This window comes from Indicator indicator, chromosome Z, assembly GCF_027791375.1.
Source record: "Indicator indicator isolate 239-I01 chromosome Z, UM_Iind_1.1, whole genome shotgun sequence".
NCBI lineage: Eukaryota > Metazoa > Chordata > Aves > Piciformes > Indicatoridae > Indicator > Indicator indicator.
Genome location: NC_072053.1, coordinates 11,881,043 through 11,902,940, shown reverse-complemented (window position 1 = coordinate 11,902,940; position 21,898 = coordinate 11,881,043). Strand labels below are relative to the sequence as shown.

Genomic DNA, 21,898 nt, shown 5'->3' with positions numbered 1-21,898 from the left:
TCCTCTCAAGTCATGATGAAGATTTATAGGGTTTTTTTCACAGTTACCTTATTGTTGGCCAGTGTTAAAAACACATGATATTTCATTAGCTTTCCATGTCTTCCCTTTACCACACATAACAAGAAGATCTGAAATGTCATGTATTTCACTACCAGCACACAATCACAAAAGAAATGAGAGAGACCTACTCTAACTAGAAGCTGAAATGGTAGTACCATCTTTAGGCAATGCATGATATTTTAGCTTTCTGTCATATACAGAGAAATGTAAACACTTATAAAATGTCATGCATTTGCAGTCATAAGTGAACTCTTGTAAACATTTAGTTGAAAGATGCATGAGATTCCATCCTTTTGCCATATTCACAAAGCTGCATAATAAATTTGGGGGTAAACTGACTATTTCACGGCTTGCTTCATATTTAGGAGACAAGACTATCAATTAACTAAATGTGAAAACACTCCTACACTCAGACTAGCTTTTTTCTTGCTGTTCCTCGATAAAGCACTGTAACATGCCAGACATTCCTTAGAGATGCAGAAATTTCCCTAACGTTTGGGAAACCTCTAGTTGAAAGTGGCAGTTTCAGTGGTCGCCTCCTATGGGACCAGATTTAAGAAAGCTGAACTACAGAAGGTTGTCTGCCCATGTCTTTCATCCTTTCTTACCAACATCTCAGCCATCTGCTCTCTGCAGCAGCAAGGATCAAGCCCAAATCTAGGTTTCAGCAAACTCAGATTGCTGCTACTACAACCTAAAATAATCCCTGTCTGTCCCCTCTTTCACAAAATAGAAATACTGAGTCCATGAGGAAAGAGCAAGTATTAACCAAAGTGCCAGAAAAGATGACTCCTACAATGAGTAGCTCATCTAAGGCCATAGCTGATTAAGAAATATATTATGGGGATCTCTTGATTTCTTTTTTTTAAAAGGGTATACAGTATTTTATTTTTATTTGAGGTAACATGTAGATTCCTTCTACAACCCCATGCAGAAGAATACTTGCACAATGAACTGGTTCTATGTAAACTCTGACCACAAGAAAACTCCCTGGAATACAGATGCTTCTTTTGCTTCTTTAATCAATTTGCCAAATACTATGAGGCAGGTTTGGGTGCTCAAAGCTCTACCCACAGAAAAGCTACTGCTACTTCCAGTTGTGCCAGTCACCTGAAACAGGACCATGTCATCCTTCACCTCCTCATCTTGCTTTCCTTCTCTGTTCAGTCAAGAGAAACAGCATTCCACTTTTTAAGTTCTTTGAGATGTCTGGATGAAAATCACAGAACAGAGACAAAGCATTTTGTATAGATATAAAATATATGAACAGCAAGTTCTTCCTAGCATGTCCAGGATTGCCTGGGTAATATAACTCCCATGCCTAGCTCTGATTTCTGAATTTCAAATATGGCAAACAGGGCTGAAATTTCATGTATTTTCTTTACCATTCCCATATCATTTTCTTTACAGACTCTCATGTTTGAGTTGCTTCACTGGGAAGAGAAGCTCTTTTGAGGGTAAAATTTAAAATAGCTGCAGGTACCTCTTGTCGGTGCTGTAGAAATGGAGAAAATGTGAAGTTACCGTGTGACATTAGCACAGGATTCATAATTCTGAAGCACATTTTCAAGAAAACCAAAACAACAAGAACACTGAAAACCAGAGACAAACAGCCTCTCCTAGACCCTAGAGAAGAGATTTCTGCTTATCTTAGTGCAATGGTCTGTCTATGGTGAAATTTTAGTACATGCAGAGCTGGGACTTGATAAAAGTCACCTTGCTTATCATGGCAGCTGAGCACCTGCTGGTCCTGATGCTTGCTTTCTTAATAAAATAAAAATAATGCTATTGAGAGAGCAAAAAGCCTTGTAGTAGGTTTTTAAGTTGTAAAATATAGTTTGACATAATGGTAACTGAGAGGTTGCATCCAGAGGGTGGCACTGGCATCAGCTGGAGGAGAATAGAACAGCGTCACCACAGTGATGTGCAGCCATATTTGTGTGCAGTGAGGCATACAGCAGATAGGATGGAAACAGTCTAAATTAGGAATCTGTTTAAATTCTTCTATTTCTGCTTGCCTCAGATTTCCTGTGGCTGGCTGTGGGTGGCTACCCATCAATATTACTTCACACGCACTAAGTTACTCTGCAGAAACATGTAAGGACACTTGTCTCTGTAACTGGCTTAGCATGACCTCAGTGGGATTTAGGCATGTGAACATAGCCCATCATGCCTACTTCAACAAGTGATGAATATTCTCAGCTCCTAAATTGGGAGCTCCAATTTAAGCTATAAGAAAAGCAAATATCCCCACACCTTGCAAGCGTAAGCCTTATATAATATGAATCTGAACACACATTTCCACCTACAGAAAGGAATGCAGATTTGCTAGGCATTTGGTAAGAAACATGCAAGGGCAAAAATTCAGATTTCCCTGATGTTCTTGAAAGACCTTTTAGATGTATTCCCTCCACATCTACCTGCACAATATCACATTCCATCAAAATGCAGTAAAAGTTACTGAAGAACAGGACTCAAAGATAGCAATTTCCTTCAGACACTCACTTGCTTGTGAGGTGAGTCTTGGGAGTAATCCCAAACTCTCCGAAGAGAGTAACAAAGACGTTGGCATCGGTTCCTGCTCCCCGGACATCTCCTGTCACTGTTACCACCTCGTAAACTGTGGAAGGAGAGAAATAAGATCAGGACAACAGGATAAATCCCTCAGCCATAGATCCAAGCCATCCCCAACCCTGAACAGAAATGTAGACCTCAGAGACAGATCTCTGCATCCACCACCAAAACAAACCCATCTCTTGGACAGGGCAGCCTCTGCTCAGGATGAGTGCAATTAGTGACAATCATCACAGCAAATTAAAACTGTTGGACACTTTATATGGGTGGAGGGATTGAGTTCAGACAGATACTGCTGAAAATAAAACATTTCTTTGTGAACACAGCACCTCCCCTCCAATAATGCATGTGCACATATTACATATGACCTCATCAATGTTTATAAATATGTAAAGGGTGAGTCCCAAGAGGATGGAGCAGGGCTCTTCTCAGTGGTGCCCAACGACAGGACAAGGGGCAATGGGTGGAAGCTGAGTCATAGGAAGTTTCATGTAAATATGAGGAAAAATTTTTTCACTGTGAGGGTGACACAGCACTGGAATGGGCTGCCCAGGGAGGTTGTGGAGTCTCCCTCTCTCGAGATACTCAAAACTCGCCTGAATGCATTCCTGCGTAATCTGGTGTAGGTGATCCTGCTCTGGCAGGGGGGTTGGACTAGATGATCTTTTGAGGTCCCTTCCAGCCCATGAAATTCTGTGATTCTGTGAATTTATGTGATGCATTAGGGTAAAGCTGTTGGGTCATTTTTCACTGATGTGCATATCAATGAAATGCTTGCTTTCCTGTTTGCTCCGATAATATATTTGTATAAAGCTGACAAATCACTGAAACCAGAGAGTTTGCATTTCAGTTGCTGTGGAGACTTTACCAGAGACCAAATGGTAAATCATGATGAGAATAAGGTAGGAAAATGCTTAAATTAGTGTCTCAAAGTTCTATCAATTATCTTTCCAAGTAGTAGATTGAGTGGCAACTTTATTAACACACATTGATATCTTCTTGAGAGACACAAAAGTTAAAAATAGCCTTTTGCTCAAATGGAGAAAGGCATGGGAAGACGCAAAGACCAACAGGTCAAGCTAAGTAGACTGAAATTACAGTTACACACACATTTCTTACGCAAGGCTGTGAGTGGAGTTAGGACTAAACTTAAGGTTTGAAAGGTTACCTTTCTGAAGGACATGTCTTGGTTGGCTCAGTACAGAAGGAATTGGAGGAAATTATAAAACTTTTCCTATGGGCAGACCAAGCATACTAATGGCCCTTTTTGACTTTAGACCACAAGAAGGTCATTAGCTAATAAGGATAGTTCAGGCTCAGTCCAATAAACTGGAGAGAAAGGCTAAACTTTTATAATTTCTTCTTCCACATACTAACTGCTTAGTATGGGATTTCTCAGAAATAATGCTGCAAAAATGTTCTTCAGAAGAACATTGCCTCAGAACTCTTATGTATTTTGTTAGTGCCCATTTTTGCCTCAGTACATCACATATATTTTAAAAAGAAAAAAGCATATTAGGACTCTGCTCTGAGCATTAAATATTTTCCCCACTGCCAGTCACCCCTCAAAGCATCAAGGAGAAGAAATTAAATCACCATTTTAACTGAAAAGAATTAGCAAAACCCAAACCTCTCATGGAAAACTGTTCAGAAGCTACTCCTCATTTCCATTAAGTCTATTGCATAGAGACATAAAAAAAAAAAAAAAAAAAACACCAACAAATCATACTTTCCTAACCTCATTTTTCCATGAATGTAAATAGGACAGGAAAGGGATCTTATAATAATGAATGCAGTAAATTATGATCTGTGACAGGATAAATTTTAAAAATCCCTTGGCTTGGTCTATTTGAAAGGGAGAGATGATTCCTTTGAAAAAAAAAATAAAAAAAAGAACATGATATCCACAGCTTGCATATGAGTAATATGTATGAACAATGTTTTCATTTCACCTTCCTCCTTTTAGCACTCACACATGCCAACGGAGATGCTTGGCATAGTGCAGGGAGACAGACGATGTCCTTGCATTAGCCATTAACAGGAGGAAGACTTATAATCTGCCCTGCCCCAGTGATTCAACACTGATCACTTGATGGTTTTCAGTGCTGTATCAACTCTGCTGTGGAAACAGCATGCTTACGTCATTCAGTTTTAATACTGCTTCACTTGTTCATAGCAGCCTTTTATATTTGGCCATCTCGAAGCATATTGCAATTTATCTGCACAATGAAAGTGCTTATCACTGTTAGAGCATCCTGAAGGCATTGCCAAAGTGGCAGTTTCAGTTGAGCATCCCTTTGCAAGTTTTCATTTGGGAAAAGGGCCTTTAACACATGGTTCCCTCTTTTTCTGTTGAGGCTCAGCATAATCTGGCCCTCTTCCTGTTTTCAGGGAGTGAAGTCAAGTTGTGCCCACTTTTCTGCCAGTGGGAGCATGGATGAAGGCAATTTCCTATGAAAAGGGAGGAAAAGAAGTTATCATAACCCTTTAAGTTCCCAGAGACTTTTCAAGAGCTCAGGCAGGTTTGCTAGTGATTTTTTTTTCTTTTTTTGTTTTTTCTTTTCCTGCTGCTAGAGAAGTGCTAGGACTGCTGAGTTATGTGCAGGCAATGTCTGCCATGTTACATCTACCCATATTACATCAAGCAAAACCCATTCCTGAACTGGTTTTCTGCACTACTACAGGTACTGATGTCACCTCTTCTATACTTCTAATCTTAATTTCCTAACAGAAGATGTAAGTCAGACGGATCTACTTCTACTTTTCAATTCCTAAAAAACAGAGATGATTGAATACAAAGAAATTAAGTGTTTAAGACAACACCGTCAACAAACCACCATAAAAATAAACCTCCTTCTCTAATTCCACAATGGAAATCTCACAGTTGCAAGAAATCACAAGCCACAAGTATGTATAAATTTGTACTTTAGAGTCACACTCAGCCTCCACATGCTTCATTGAGAAGACAGCACACTAGATGAGCAGTTTTTACTGGGACAGATGTACTGAGCCTTGCCCAAGTAGCACATCATTACTGAGCATATGCTGTGGTTAGTACCATTTTAATAAATTTTGCACAGAGGGAAAAAAGGAATGACTGGGTTAGTGACACCAGCATGTTGCTGCATTTGACAAGTGCCATAGTGCAGCCCTGGAAAGGGAAAAGAACTCTGCCACCCTTGTCCAGCACTACAGCTGTGTGGCTAGCTCTGCAAGTAAATGATGTCACAGCTTTCTGCTGGTGTCATGGACACAGGGGCCATGACATCCTTTGCAGGAAGAAAACAAAACTTTAATACTAATATCGATAGTAGCTCTTTGTGTGAAAGGCACCTGGAGACAAGCACAACTTACTCAGCTACTTCCTTTGAAGACACAAGAAAGTTCTGGATCCAGGATTGTTTCCTTTTTTTTTTTTTAAATTTTTTTTTTGTCGGTCACTGAGAGCTGATTGGTGTCATCTTTGCTGGGAGAATCTCTGCAGCTGGAGAGCCCAGTAGGGTAAAAACTGTATAGTGTTGGGATGGTGGCAGGACACGGGTCAGGCAGCATTTTGTACCCCAAGCCCCTTTGTTAGGAACAAGATAATGAGGGAGCTGGAGCATTTCTCTGATGAGGAAAGACTGAGAGACCTCTAGCTTGTTTAGCCTGGAGAAGACTGAGAGGGAATCTTATCAATGCTTATCAATAACTAACAGGCAGGTGTGTAGAGGATGGGGCCTACCACTTTCAGTGGTACCCAGCAACAGTACAAGGGGCAATGGGTGCAAACTATAACTCGGGAATATGAAGAAAAACTTATTACTGTCAGACTGACAGAACATTGAAGCAGGCTGCCCAAAGAGATTGTGGAGTCTCCTGTGTAGTCAGGAGAGACTCAAAACCTCCTGAACACAATCCTGTGAAACTAGGTCAAGGTGAAGCTGCTTTAGCAGAAGTGTTGGACCAGGTGATCTCCAGAGATCTCTTCCAACCTCTACCTGTCTGTGATTCTGTGACTCCGTGAACAACATCCCTAAGACTACAAGAAATGTAGAGTAGCTACATTTCTCAACCATTCAAGGAGTTTGCTTGTGAATAATTGGATATTCTATCTTTGAGAGAACATGTCCCCAGCCTTAACAGATCCCAAGCATAAACATCTTGTACTTTATCATTTGAGACAATAAAGCCTAATTAGCTGGAAAGCTTGAAATTGAATTTCTGTTGAAGTCACACTTCTAACCAAGGGTGGAATTCAGGCTAGCAAGATTGATTTTGCTACTTCCCTGCCTCAGCTGTGAAGGAGAAAAAAATACTGAAGTTAAATATTTCAGGTATTGTATATGTTTCATCATGAAAGCTTTCCTTTTGACCAACTTCTTTCTTTTTTTTTTTTTTTTATGGTCTTCTGGTATTTCCAATCTTTTCTTCATTCTGAGTTCTGAGTTTTAACTCCTCTGCACCATTCAAGGTATCTCAATTGCCTAATGAGGATTCATCTCCATCACCTCTGTAAATATTCTCAGGATGATGGGCGTTAATGCTCGCCAAGGGTTTCCTTCTATGGAGCAAAGATATCAGCTCTTATAATCCCTTGAATGACAGAAGGGATGCCATCCAGAGGGACCTTGACAGGCTGGAGAGGTGGGCCTATTCCAGCCTCATGTGGTTCAACAAGACCAAGTGGAGGGCCCTGCATCCAAGTCAGCGCAATCCCAGGCACCAGTATAGGCTGGGTGGTGACTGGCTTGAGAGCAGGCCTGAAGAAAAGGACTTGGGGGTGCTGGTGGATGAGAAACTCAGCATGAACCAGCAGTGTGCACATGCAGCCCAGAAAGCCAATCACATCCTGGGCTGCCTCAGGAGAAGTGTGGCCAGCAGGGTGAGGGAGGTGATTCTCCCCCCCATATATTGCTCTTGTGAGACCCCACCTGGAGTACTGCATCCCGTTCTGGAGCCCCTATTACAAGAAGGATCTGGATGTGCTGCAACATGTTTGAAGGAGGCCCACGAGGATGATCAGAGGGCTGGAGCACCTCTGCTATAAGGACAGGCTGAGAGAGTTTGGGTTATTCAGTTTTGAGAAGAGAAGGCGCTGAGGAGACCTTGTTGTGGCCTTCCAGTATCTGGTGAGGGACTTCTTAGTGTGTCAGATAGTGATAGGACTAGGGGGGGTGGATCCAAGCGAGAGGAGGGTAGATTTAGATCAGACATTAGGAAAAAGCAGTGGACTTCTTAGCCTGTCTATGGATGGCTAGCTTTGCACCCACCTATTTCCTTCTTGATCAAACAACAAGGGGAAAATCATGACATTATGCATTGGTAGAGGAACCCCAAAAAGAGGCTGCAAAAAAAAAGGGAGAGTGCTAGAGCCCAGTTTGAACATTATCCTGCTTATATGAGCCACTGCTTACAGGCAAGACACCTACATTTAGGTGCTTTTCACTTGCAAACAATCTCATCCCCAAGGTGAATGTAAGCTTATTCCAAGCACCCAGAACATGGGCAATTTACAGTAATCTGCAGTATTATCAAAGGAATGTTTGGCTTTCAGGGTAGCCTCCAAATCTTGCTTTTCTCTCAAAGGGCTGGGCAGTCAATACAAAGCTTTTAATACAGATTTTTTTCTTCCAAATTTTATTTCAGTGAACTGGAATCTCCAGCTGAATCCACTGTTCAGCTATCCAACGTAAAGACTTCAGAAACTGGAGAAAGTTTCAGTAAGCTGAACAGAACTGATTTGCTATGGACTGCAAAGCTGTTAACTGCTTTTCATGGGCATATATAAGCTCAATAAAAGAGATAACAGACACTAGCTTCTTTGCTGAAAATAAGCATTCAAAAATTGTCATTTCAAGCACAAGATACAAAAAGCATAAAATCAGTATCAAGTTACACTGCAGCATTGCTGGAAGAACCTACATTCATCTCCCTGTCTTGAAGAAAGAGCTGATACTATAAACCTGTCCATTCAATGGCCGGAGTGAAGAAGCACTTGTTTCAAAATGGTTTCTAAAATTATTGTAAAGGTGTAAAGACTGACAAGAGCAGACTGAGTTCCTCTAGCTAAGAGCATGAAAATTCCCTTAGCTCCACAAAGAAAGAGTATCTTCAGGGCAGAAGAATGCTTTGGCTGACAAATTCAGGTTTTTCTAACTCCAACAACATGGAACTGCCTAGCACCAATTAGGGCAGATCCCTTCAGGTCACATTGTCATACAGTGAATATGAAGAACTGAGCTGGAGTTGATGACAGTGCCTAACTGTTATCTAGCAAGAGTGGCCCTTGATAGAAAAAAAATAAGGCTTATGCCACAGGAACGATTAAACAAGTGGAATAAGACCACAAATCTAATGTGGGATCATCAGTAGGTTTGGATAAGAGTGAAAGAAACAAGAGATGAACCATGCTGTGAGCTAGGGTAAGGGAACAGAAGGGGTGAAAGATCCAAGGTGGCTGCAGACATGAAACACTCCAGGGCACAGGAAACACCAGCGTCCCGGAGGCAGGCTGCCACCCTCCAGTATCTCAGCCTTTTACTCCCCTCTGGGCTGACCTATTATATACCATCATAAAGCACAATTGTAGTAAATGTCACCACCCTCATTGTGACCTGCTTCCTCAAAGATCTGAAGACTCATACCTCCAGGTTGCATGCACAAGGTGAGCAAGAACTAAGTCCTCCTACACCAAGCAGTGGAAGAAATCAGTGGGATGCTGCCTTCACCTCGAATATAAAGTCAAACCAACACAAACTGCTTTGATTTTTTTTTGGTCTGTCTTCAAAGGTGAAGAGCTATCTTCAGATGCACCCATGTAGCAGAATGCATTTACCCAGTACTGCTTTGCCTTTCTCTGTATTTCCAGTTGGGAATTTACTGATAATTCTCAAGATTCACTTAATGTAGATCCATGCAAAATACTAATCACTCTGGCCTCTACTGAAGCACTTCAGTGATGCTTGCACCTGAAGAGCACCTTGATGCTTAGGCAAAATACTTGTAAGTTTTCAAGGGTGCACATAAACTGTTACAGATTATGTTTGCCAAAATGATGCTCTGTGCATATGAACACACCAGTTAAACACTTAGTGTGGCTACAGCTTCATACAGTTGATTCACAGAATCGACCAGGTTGGAAGAGACCTCCAAGATCATCCAGTCCAACAGCCCTAAGCAATCAACTAGAACATGGCACTAAGTGCCTCATCCACTCTCCTCTTGAACGTCTCCAGTGATGGCAACTCCACCACCTCCCTGGGCAGCCCAATCCAATGGCCAATCACCCTCTCTGTGAAGAACTTCCTCCTAACATCCAGCCTGTACCTCCCCTGGCACAACTTGAGACTGTGTCCCCTTGTTCTGGTGCTGGTTGCCTGGGAGAAGAGACCAACCCCCACCTGCCTACAACCTCCCTTCAGGTAGTTGTAGACATCAATATCAATGAGGTCACTCCTGAGCCTCCTCTTCACCAGGCTAAACACCCCCAGCTCCCTCAGCCTCTCCTCATAGGGTTTGTATTCCAGGCACCTCACCAACTTCGTTGCCCTTCTCTGGACACGTTCTAGTACCTCAACATCTCTCTTGAATTGAGCCCAGAACTGGACACAGTACTCAAGGTGTGACCTGACCAGAGCTGAGTACAGGGGAAGAATAACCTCCCTTGTCCTGCTGGCTACACTATTCCTGATACAGGCCAGGATGCCATACATCAAGACCACCCTCTACTGCGAAGAACAGCTTTTGAAATCAGTGCCTGTTTGTTTTTATCAGGCCATGGTTTGGGCAACAATCTTTTGTTATACACAAAATTAGTCAATTCTTCTCTCTTTCACCATGGGGAAAATCCCAACTAACTCCATTTACTTGAGCACAATGACTTTGGATTCACACTGCAAAACTGTGAACAGATTTGGGCCTCACACACTATGAGACACTGCTTGCTTTTTATAAGCTTTAGCAAAAGCAGCTTTTGAGGCCAGCATGGATGCCAAATTAATTATTCAAAGCAAAAGATAGGGATTTTTTTCCATGAATATTTGGACCAGTCGTGCACTATTACACATTTTGCTGTTCACATATTATACAAAGAATTCCAGATTTAATAATATCTTGCATTTTGAGACACTTCATAGACATGAATTAGAGAAATTTCCTGCAAAATTACCACTAGTACAGGCAAATCGTGTTATCTTGAGCTCAGAAACATCATTTATCTCTGAAAATATAAATCCAACATTGAATACTGTCCTCCTTGTTCCCACAGGCAAAAGTATTTGTGGTTTGGACTTAATTTATTTCAACAGCTATTGCAAAATCCACATTTAATTCTCATGCACAGTAGGAAGACAAACTCAATTCATCTGATGCTTCAGCTATCACTTAAAAGAGCTTCTGCCTCTGCATCACCAGGAAAAACACCTCAGTTCTTTGCTGGAAGAGCAAAGCAGATTTAGCTCAGTAGTAGACATAACTTGTTATTCAAGTTAAAATTACACTGGAGGAAAACACTGTGCCTCAGGGGAGAGCAGCATTTTTGAGATAAACCTGTTCCATTTTTCCATTATCTTTTGGAGACAAGGAAGATGTTCCATGACATGGGGTGTGTCTGAATCACGACTGTGAATGAGAACACTAGACGTTGTCCAATGAAAAGTGTATAATGCAACCTGGGTAAAATATGATACTGATTTTACCTGCAGCACTGAGCAAACTCTGTGGTAGAGCAACATGTCTGCGGAACACAAGTGGAAGTAATTCCCTACTGTTTATCACGTCACTGGATTCAAACAGGAGTTCCACTTTCTTCCAGTTCCACTTTCTTGCACGTTTCTAGGTATCAAGACAATCAAGGCTGAGGAGAGAAGCTCTGCTTGCTGCCAGCACTGACCACCAATACTGGGTAGGAGGAAAAGCAATTTCACCTGCATGCAAGGATCAGATGATGCCATGAGCAACAACAAATGGTTGGCACACCTTCTGCTAGCGAGAGGGTGACACTGCCCCACTGTCAGCTCTCAGATGATGAACCAGCACCTTTCACTCCTGAGATAAAATTTCCAGCTGCATTTCTGGTTGATATACAGCATAAAGAGGGATCAATACCTGTCAGAATCTTCTTACAAATATGTGTGTTATCTACATGCACATTGTTAAATGTTACTATAAATTAATCATAACTCCATGACTTATTATTATTGACAGCTACTCCTATCCAACTAGCACCTTAGAAAAGATTAAAAAAAAAAAAAATCAATGGATACAAACTAAGACCTTCCTATCTCCTACCTCCTTCTTCTTTGTAAATCCTCTGATTACCACTTGCAGTTCACAGAGCAAGTCTGATAGAAATAATACTATCATACAGACAGCTATAAAAAACAGAGGACACCAAATAGATGAAGACAAATCCAGTGGACCTGAACCCCATGGGTGAAGTGCCAAAAAGACCAAGAGTTTCCTAACAGCAACAACGAACAACTGCTTTGTATCATGGAGTCCATGGATCTGGTCCAGAGTAGGGCCTCCAAAGTGCACCTCTCCTACAAAGACAGGCTGAGAGATTGGGGGTTGTTCAACCTGGAGAAGAGAAGGCTCCAAAGAGACCTTCCAGTACCTGAGGAGGGCCTACGAGAAAGCTGGGTAGGAACTGTTTGCAAGGGCATGTAGTACTAGGACAAGGAGAAATCATTCTAGGCTACAGCAGGGTAGATTTATTGTTCCTTAGGAAGAAGTTCTTCACTATACAGGCAGTGGAACACTGGAACAGGTGCAAGTCCCATCCCTTAAGACAATTCAAGGTCAGAAATGATGGGACTCAAAGCAGCCTTGCAGGGGGGTTAGAATAGATGACCTTTAAAGGTCCTTTCAAACCCAATGCATTCTATGAGTCTATGTGTCCAGTGGATTGTGCAAGGCATGTAAGTCCACCAACAAAAGTCAGAATTATAATTTTTAAGTGTTGCCATTCAGGCATTTGTGACATCACATTGCACAGCAGTGTCCAGCAAACAAACAAACAAACAAAAAAGGCAGAAGAATAACTCTCTGACAATGCTTGGGGAAATATCTTTGCTCACAAAGTAGTGAGAATAAAGAAATATTTGTTGGACTAGCAATACTCAGCCAAGCGGAGGCTTTAACTGGACAAAAAGTACGTTGTGAATCTGGAAGTTACATACTAGTTGTATGCCCAACAGCAGACAGAGAAACCTCTAGTAAACCACAGCTTGTCAGCAGTAGTTAGATGCTTTCAGTACAAACCGCACTTCCAATCTCTTTTTTCCTGGGCCTCAGACGGATAAAGCACCACACCTGAGGCTCTGGAGAGGGATAATTCAATATGTTTGTGCTTAGTGCCTTGTATTTTTCTGCCTACACTTTCCATCTGGATGGAGAAAATTCTGTAGTTTTAATGGAACAGTATTCAGATATTTGTCCAAACAGCCAGGAAGATAATGATAAACAGCTTCATAGAGAACCTGGGAGATAATATTTTTCAAAGTATAAATGGGAACGAAACTCATGATCCTTAAAATTATGATGCAGTCCGGAAACTGGGACTTTGATGTACCAGTAGAGGAAACTACTGTAAGCAAAAGAAGCTCCTTGGTTTTCTTTCTCCATCCAAAGAATGAAAAGCTACCCAGATAAGTCTTGGATTTTTCCAACATCACAAAAATCTTGTTTAGTTTCCTAAGGAAGAAAGGCAAGGCAAGGCAAGGCAGGAAGAGGAAAGAAAGACAAGAAAGACAGGAAGAAAGAAAGACAGGAAGAAAGAAAGACAGAAAGAAAGAAAGAAAGACAGAAAGAAAGAAAGAAAGACAGAAAGAAAGAAAGAAAGAAAGAAAGAAAGAAAGAAAGAAAGAAAGAAAGAAAGAAAGAAAGAAAGAAAGAAAGAAAGAAAGAAAGAAAGAAAGAAAGAAAGAAAGAAAGAAAGAAAGAAAGAAAGAAAGAAAGAAAGAAAGAAAGAAAGAAAGAAAGAAAGAAAGAAAACTTAAATATTTTATTGAATTATTTCAATCTTTCATCCTCTAAAGGTCACCTTCCTCAGAGAGGACACTTCGCCTTACACCTCAGCTGTTACAGATCATTAAATCCAGGCTGATTGGACACATGGGGTTGGTAGGAACACACCAAGCACTGAATACATTAACTTGCATTTAACATCTGCTTCTCAGGAAAATCTTGTTCACTTCTTCTTGAGAAACTCTCAGATATTTTCTCATAAAGTTCAAAAGCCAAACATTTTAGGAAAAAAAAAAAGTAGTCACAGACAAACAGGGTAATAAAACCAAGCTCACCATTACGTTCAGATTTAAGTATCTTGGGTGTGAGAAGAGCAGCAATGCTGGAAAACTGCAGACATCAAATGTGTGGGTTTTACAGGCATCAGCTGGCACATCAGCTGTGCCATGTGTTTGGCAGCCTGGCATCTACAGCTGTTCCTCGATGCTGTTTTGGGTGCTGCCAGCTGGGCCCAGCCATCCCAAATACATCATATGTGTGTCTAACAAGAATGGCTTCTGCTTAGGGCTGATGGGTCCTGCCAGGGGAGAGGTGAGGGGTACACAAGCACTGTCTCCCACCAGCCTTGTGCCTGCACTTGCTGAGCCCACACCCTCAAATGAAAGGAGATTTCTGCAAGGGCCTAAACCTTTAAATACCAGCAATGGCTTGCTCTGAAAGGTTTATATCATAGAACCACAGAATAGGATTAGTTGGAAAGCACCTCAAGGGATCATCTTGTCCAACCTTGGTGCCAAAGCATGTGTACCTACAGCAGGTTGCTGGTATAAAACTCTTTTCTGAACATTCTATTCCTAAAACCAAAGCTTACTTTACTGTTAAGGAAAATTAAGTAAATAAATAAATAAGCAACTCTTTCTTGCAAAGAGAGGTCCTTGTTCCTTCTGATACGGAATATTAACCTGAGCCCCACTTCAGGAAGATCAGTGGGTGCAGGGTGCAGAAGAGGTGATTTTGCAACTGATGATCATCTGTCATAAAAGTATGTGATACATCTCTCCAATTCTGCATATAGCACAGCAAGAGAACTGGTAACCTCACATCACCTGTTCTCTTTCTGCAGAACTGAGCAATTGCCCTGGGCAACCTGGTCTAGTTGAGGACATCCCTGCTGATTGCAGGGAGGTTGGACTAGATGACCTTTGGAGGTCCCTTCTGGCCTGGACCGTTCTATGAACTCAGCATGTCCTAAAGCTCTGTGTAACCACTTTCTCCAATTGCTAAAGGAACATGTGATAAACACATTAAAATGGAGGGTACACATCAAAAGAAATCATTAACTACTTGTTACCTGTTTACCAGTCAACAGTAGCCATTTTCCTCCTCTCAACACCATTTGAATCACAGAATCACAGAATGTTAGGGGCTGGAAAGGACCTCAAAAGATCATCCAGTCAAACCTCCTGCCAGAGCAGGATCGCCTATACCAGGTCACACAGGAATGCATCCAGGCAGGTTTTGAATATCTCCAGAGAGGGAGACTCTGTCTTAATAAAAGCATGCTTTTCTTGCGTAGCTTTCTTAATTTTATAATTATTACCAGCACTGCCAAAAACACTGAAGTCCAGCTTCACCCTTTCACACCAGCAGTGTTTCACACAAAGTGCTCAGCACCTGTACCTGGAAGAGAAGACTGCAGCCTCAAAGTACTGCATCTCCTGGGACCTCGTCCAAGGTTTGCTCCCTTGCATTAAAATACATGTGTCCCATGGACCTTTACAGTATCTTTATCATTAGGAGCCATCTAGGCTTTTCCTAGCCATTTACTGTGACACAAATGTGTCATTTAAGAAACTGAACGTATAGAAGTGCTTTTATCCTTCATCTTCTATGAAGCAGTCCTTGGACCCTTGGCCCTAGAGGTGGTGACCAAGTGTGAAAAGTCTGACAAGAAAAACCCACTAAAGGGTATCTTTCCTTTAAAGAGAAGCAAATCAACTTCTCAATGTTCAGAAGTGAAACCTGACAGGGAAAAAAAAAAAAAGAGAGAGGAGAAAATAAAAGGAAAAAAAGGAAAAGAAAGAAAAGATAATTTTATCATCAATCGTACCCCAAAAAGATTGTTTTTCTCTGAAATGTTTTCCTGTCTTGCTGAGCTACAGCTATGCAAAGCCCCAGAATATCCTGAGTCAGCAGCACTCTGCTATGACACTGTACAGGAGGGAGCTTTCCACTATCTACCACAGTCCATGGATGTCTCAAAGCTGGAGTCACCAAGACAGAGACTCAGTGAATGCCATAAAAGTAAGTCTGAAGAAGGACACATTTTATTGCTTCCTGCCAACCCATAGATATCCATGGCTTTGGCAGAAGTGACTCAGAAAGCACAGTGACACTTGATCTCTTCATTCATAGTTCTCTGACCTTAAATCTAAGAAGGAGGATAAATAACCATGCAGGTCTCCCTCTTCCCTATTACAGAAAAGGCAGCTAGGGTGCTACTTCAACAGTCTCTGCATACCTATTGAACTTTTAACCTACTGATGAAGTCTACACTAAGCAGTGTGCACTGTTTGGACAAGTCAAGAATCACAGAACCAAAGAAAGGTTTGGGTTGGAAGTTCCAACGCCCTTACTGTGGTCACAGACATCTTCCAGGTTCCTCAAAGCCTCACCCAGCCTGGCCTTGAGCATTTCCAATGATAGGACATTCACAACTTCTCCAGGCAACCAGTTCCAATGCCTCACCACTTTCATCATAAAAAATTTCTTCGTTATGTCTGACCTAAATCTACTGTCTTTCACTTTAAAACCATTGTCCCTTATCATGTCACTAAGAGTCTTGGTAAGAAATCTGTCAGTCTTTCTTGGAAGTTGTCTGTAAGTATTGAAAAGGCAACAATAAGCACTCCCCAGAGCCCTCCATACTGCACTGTAGAAAGGACTTTGCAGATACTTATCAATAAATAAATAATCTCAGTAACACCAGGATCACAGGAACAGACAACAGCTGCAATTTAGTTAAAAATGCCTGATCTCTGTTAGAATTTTCTCAGATACGCTATCACCCAGTCACTTGATATCTTTTGTTTTCCTGTCCCCAGGAGCTGGATTTGCCTTGTTCTTCAGTCATCGATTGGATGTGATGAGGGGATCCCTTTTTCTGTTTGCTAATACAGTATAACAAAGACAACATCACATGACACAGGCATCATTGACTCCTTGCTTATAAAACATTTACAACATCTCTCTCTTCTTTTTACAGCAAAAGGAACCACAGATTGTGGTCTGAAATATATTTCTACAGAATATTCACCAGTCCCAAAGGCTGAAAGGTTTTTTGGAGAGGTTACTCATTTCTCAAAAGCCTGACCAACAGTCAATTCACTCAATGGTCCTTTGGAAGAAAAGCAGCTTTGTCCTCTAAAACACACCAAAAATCTGCAGTTTTGAGTCAATACAGGAAGAGCAGCACCACAGTACATGGCAGAGGGAATAGCTGAAACTCAAGCGCTTAAGAGGACAGGGCAGATAGAGTTTTCCCCTGAGCTTTTGCTGTTTGCTGCAAAATGGCCCCGTAGCAATTTTTTGCTGGTGAAAAATTTCAGTGGCTTATTGACTGTGTATGCTCTACCCAACATGTGATGGTTTGAAACTGTCTTTTTAATTTTTTCCTTGCAAAGTTCAGAACAGAGAAAGTGAAAGAATGTAAATAAATCACTATTGGGTGTAAGAAAGCAAAATACTGATTGTTCTAAACACTTCCATTGGATAGATAGAAATGTTTAAGAACTATTACTCAAAACAAAGTGGGCATTCTGCACATTCTGCGTTCGGCAGTGGGGGCAGTTGCTGGGCTGTCTGGCTGCTGTTTCTTCTTCTCTTCTGGCTGAAGATAACACACTGACCTTGGCAGCTAAGTTAACAACTTTCTGCTTAACAAACTCTGCTTCTCTGTCCACGGGGATCTGGGGGGAAGCTCCTGGGAGAGAGAGAGGCCCCTTTGGGAGGGTCCCCTTGGGAGGAAGCAAAGGGAGATCGGTTGTGCTTTTCTGTTGATTGCATATATTTGTAAATGTTGTGAATTTTGTATATTTGTACATATTCATTGCATTTCATCGTAGATTATAGACTCTGCTTGTAAATACAGCCTTCATTTGCTTCCAGACTGGCCTAGCCTGGTTACTTGTTGGTGGGGGGGGGGGAGTTTCAGCTCACACTGACACACAACATTATTCTCCTGTCCCTTGCCCTCCATCACTTCCCTTACATAGGTGTACCCTCACTTCCACACCTGGAAATTTAGGGTACCAAATACTGTCCGACAGCTCAAGGAGGAGAGTTCATGATCCAAGGGAGCAGCCTGTGGTTCACCCTTGGGACCCCTGGGAGTTTTGGACATCTGACAAGTTTCTTGGAGATTCCGGGGCTGTCATGATAGCAAGTGTTGCAAGCTTTGGACCAAGTTTTTTAAATTTCTCATAAGAATCAAGTACCTGCTTAATTCATTCCCCAGTGTTTCAACCACTTCGTAGCAGAAACAAAGCAGAAGACCACGGAGAGATTACTACAAACATCTGCTGGAACTTCTCTCTTTGAGAAGTGAACAGTTATTTTTCCATTACTACAAAATGGACGTAATACGAGGGGACACAACCTCACTCCTCCTAAAGAGCCATCACAAATTAAAGTAGGTTATGCACATTGTCTACAGTGCATATGGGAAGGCCTTTTGCTTCTACCTCAGAGACATTTTTCTTTTCACAGTACACCCATAGAGCAGCATTACAGAAGTCATCAGTTATAGTTAACCTATAACCACACTGCAAGCATGAGATACTTTACAAGATTCCTTATGCCATGCTCAGTTCTCCAAGCTGCCATACGAGATATGTTATTACTCTAATTAATGGATGGGGATACTATACTGTTGATAGGTTAAGTGTCATGCCACAATCCAAATGGACAGATAATGGGCAGCTGGTGGCACTCCCCAGCAGCCCACCTCTCTGATAAGGAGATAACCTCACTGTGCTTGGGAGCATCCTCCTACCTATTAAGGACTTTTGATCATGGAGCTACACCATGGGTCTTTGCTATTTGTCTTGCAGTTCCTTCACCTCTCTGCTGCAGCACTGCAGGTTTGCTGGGGAGGAGGAAATTATAAGCTGCTACCCAGCATACAAAATGCTGAGTGCAGCGTTTTTCCACAAGCTGTCTGAATGTTGTCAGGTTAGTGGCTGCAATCTTTCTCCAGACCATGTTCTTCTACAGAAAATAAGTCATCATCTAAACCTTAAGTTACTCCACAGCTCACCATGCATTGATCCCAAGTACCCAAGCACATGAAATGAGTGGGCCATTTACTGTACTGACAGAATATTAAGGTTTAGAGACGAGTAGCAGTATTTCTCCAGCCTATTTGGTTACTTATGACAGTCAGAGGGACAGTGTGCTGGACTACCTGCTTCTACATCAATCCTAAGCAGTCCACTGCCTGCTCATTTGATTGCTGAAATGACCAGCAAGCTCCTGCAACACACACTTGAGAAAGACTGCATCTTTGCTATGTATCTCGATTACACAAGACCAGGCTGGAAAAGATCACAGGGATCTCCCTTGTAAAAAGAGAGTCTTCGTCTTCTTAGTAACCACAAATCACCTCATTATCATGATAAAATCCTCCACTAAGCCTTTTGTGTGTGTGTATGTGTGTGTGTGTATCTTTCAAGACTGAACAAACTTAGTTCTCTCAGTCTTTCCTCATATGGTAGTTTATCAGTTTTTGGGTTGTCATTGTGGTCCTTCTCTGGAGCCTCTCCAGCCTGTCATCATCTGATGATTGCAGCTTCTGAATGGCACCACAATGAAAATATTAATTAGAACAATGCAATTACAGCAGTACAATGGACTGAAAAGCTAATACAGACACAATCTGTCAGTGCCACCTCACACAGTAAAAATACTTATTCCCCACACAGACAGACACTGCACCCCCAGGGAGGATCTGAAGATAGGAATCATCAGGGCCACAACAAAACTGTCTGCTCAAGAGCTGAGATGAGAAATGACGGAGCTGACCTTTTTTTTTGTTGTACTCATCTTCTGTCGCGTTAGAGGCATCCGAATGATAGTCCCGAAGCTCCTGTTCATACATCTCCAAAAAATTATCATCTGTCTTTCCTTTCTTGGACTTGTCACCTTTCTTCTTCTTATCTTTGCTTTTCTTTCCTTTTTTCTTCTTCTTTTTCTTTCTGTGTTCATATTCATCCTCATCCTCACTGCTGTAATCTCTTTGCTTTGTTTTTTTCTTTTTCTTTTTCTTCATTTCCCCATCAATCTCTGAGTTCTCAGACTTTGATTTCTTTTTGCTTTTCTTCTGGCTTTCACCTTCTCCATCTTCCTCAACTGCATCCTCACTTACCTCTTCCGCTACCTCCTCTTCTTCTTCCTCCTCCTCCCCTACTTTGATCTTTTCAGTCTTTTCTTTCATGTCATTGTTTTTCACCCTTACACTTTTAACAACACTCTATGATATCCTTGGCCTCACTTCTGCCACCTACTCAGGCTCTTTTATCAATTGCTGAACACCTCCTCTCTCTGCCAAAGAGCTAAGTTGCCCTTGTCTTGTAACGTCTTTCCTCCCCACCAACTCAGTATAGATGTGTTCTGGAGTTTCTAATCCTTCCCAACTCACATGTGCTGACAGCTCACCTCCTTCTGTCTCTTCCTGTGTTCCTTTACCTCACTGAAGGACCTTCCTCTCTCTTTTGTATATCCAGGTCTTCGGGTTTTCTCCTCTTCATTATTATTATTTATTCATTGATCTGTGCTGAGAACTTCCTCCTTTTTATCTGAGTCACCTCAGGCTCCACTCAGGGTCAGCTGACAAGCTGGGTCTATGGTAGCAGGATGTGACAATCAACGTTGTAGCTCACTGGAAAAATCAGTCAGATGAGGGCACATGGTCAAGTTACTTCTTGTCCTTCACATGCCAGCTCAGGATGGGAGAAAACAGAGCCATTTATCCTCCTCATGACATGTAGCAACTTCAGAAACATCATGAAAAATTACTTAGTGCTGTACAGTCATATGGTTATGAGACAGATGGGCAGGTGAAAAAGGAGACCCACCAAGCAACCATATCACATTGGTCTACATTTCGTCTCCATTATTAATGGTGTCAGGATCATCTTACTGATAACAAAGGTCTCAATTTTACTTGGATTTCTCCCCCCACCCTGCTCCCCTCTGGTCAGTGACCAGAAAAAAACAAACACATCCAGAATATCTGTCTGGAGATCTTCAGCGCATCAGCAATGCACTCCTGTATCTACTTCCTCCATTCTCCAGTAACTGTGCTGGATTTCCAATCAAATGAAAAATCAATGCTCAATAAATAAATGCAACAATCAGAAGAAGATACTGAATACACTTTACATGAGATGCTCTTAAAATAGCCCATCTTGGCCAAAGAAAGAGAAATAAAACTTATATTAATAAGTAAGCACACACACAATTATACTATCTGATGACTGAGACAGGTGAGGAGAGGAAAAATAAATGTTGTCATTTCAAGGTTGGAAGTGCACCACAGCATGAAGCATGCCCAGCACCTTGCTTGTGCCCAGGAATGTCAGCATGAAGCTCATCTAACATCTAGTACACGTGACAGCGGTGTCATTCCCATGACCACAGGAAGGGGATGAGGGTCCTTCAACTCTGCTTTCCACCTAGGCTATCAATGCAACCATGGTCCAAGCCCCATGATGATGTAAATGTACATGCCTAAACTGTTCAGCTTGGGTTGTCATCCAGCCCTGTGGAGTCTCTACCAGGAGCTCACGGCAGGAAGGAAAGGAAACACACCTTTAGACCAGGTTGATCTCAGCTGCAGTGACTAGCAGATGGCTTAAATTCTAAGAATTTAAACATAAAAGAAGATAAACTCTTCTTCTTAAACATGCTGTTACAGATTTTATCTTAGAAAATGGTTTTTAATTAAAGGTTGTGATAAAGAAAACCATGCTGAATTTCTCTGGTGTAGCTCAAGTGTACATACCAAGCAGGGAGGTCAGCCTGGTGCTAAATCACACTAATGGAAGAAGAGAGAGCTGAATTCATGTCAGGGCTGTAGGATGATGATATAGAGCCTCCTGCTACCACCCACCCTGCCTTTGGGATAACTCAGCCTACTGCTTCCTTGAATGATAAACTGTGATTTTCTTGATGATATGCTGCCCAAGTTAACAATACCGCATATATATATATAACATATATAATAAGAGCACTCAGTCATGCTAAGTCTTTAATG

At 41.7% G+C, this 21,898-nt stretch overlaps 1 protein-coding gene across 1 annotated transcript in view; it reads right to left on the bottom strand.

The window, feature by feature from the left end:
* The window catches only part of LOXHD1 (lipoxygenase homology PLAT domains 1), a 169,460-nt gene extending 149,383 nt beyond the window's left edge, over nt 1–20,077 (bottom strand). Inside the window, exons 1-2 of the mRNA XM_054397236.1 lie at nt 19,975–20,077; nt 2,566–2,680 (exon numbers count right to left, since the gene is read on the bottom strand). Coding sequence (XP_054253211.1) covers nt 2,566–2,680; nt 19,975–20,077 — 218 coding nt within the window. The remainder of the gene's footprint in view (nt 1–2,565; nt 2,681–19,974) is intronic.
* Between the last annotated feature and the right edge of the window lie 1,821 nt (nt 20,078–21,898).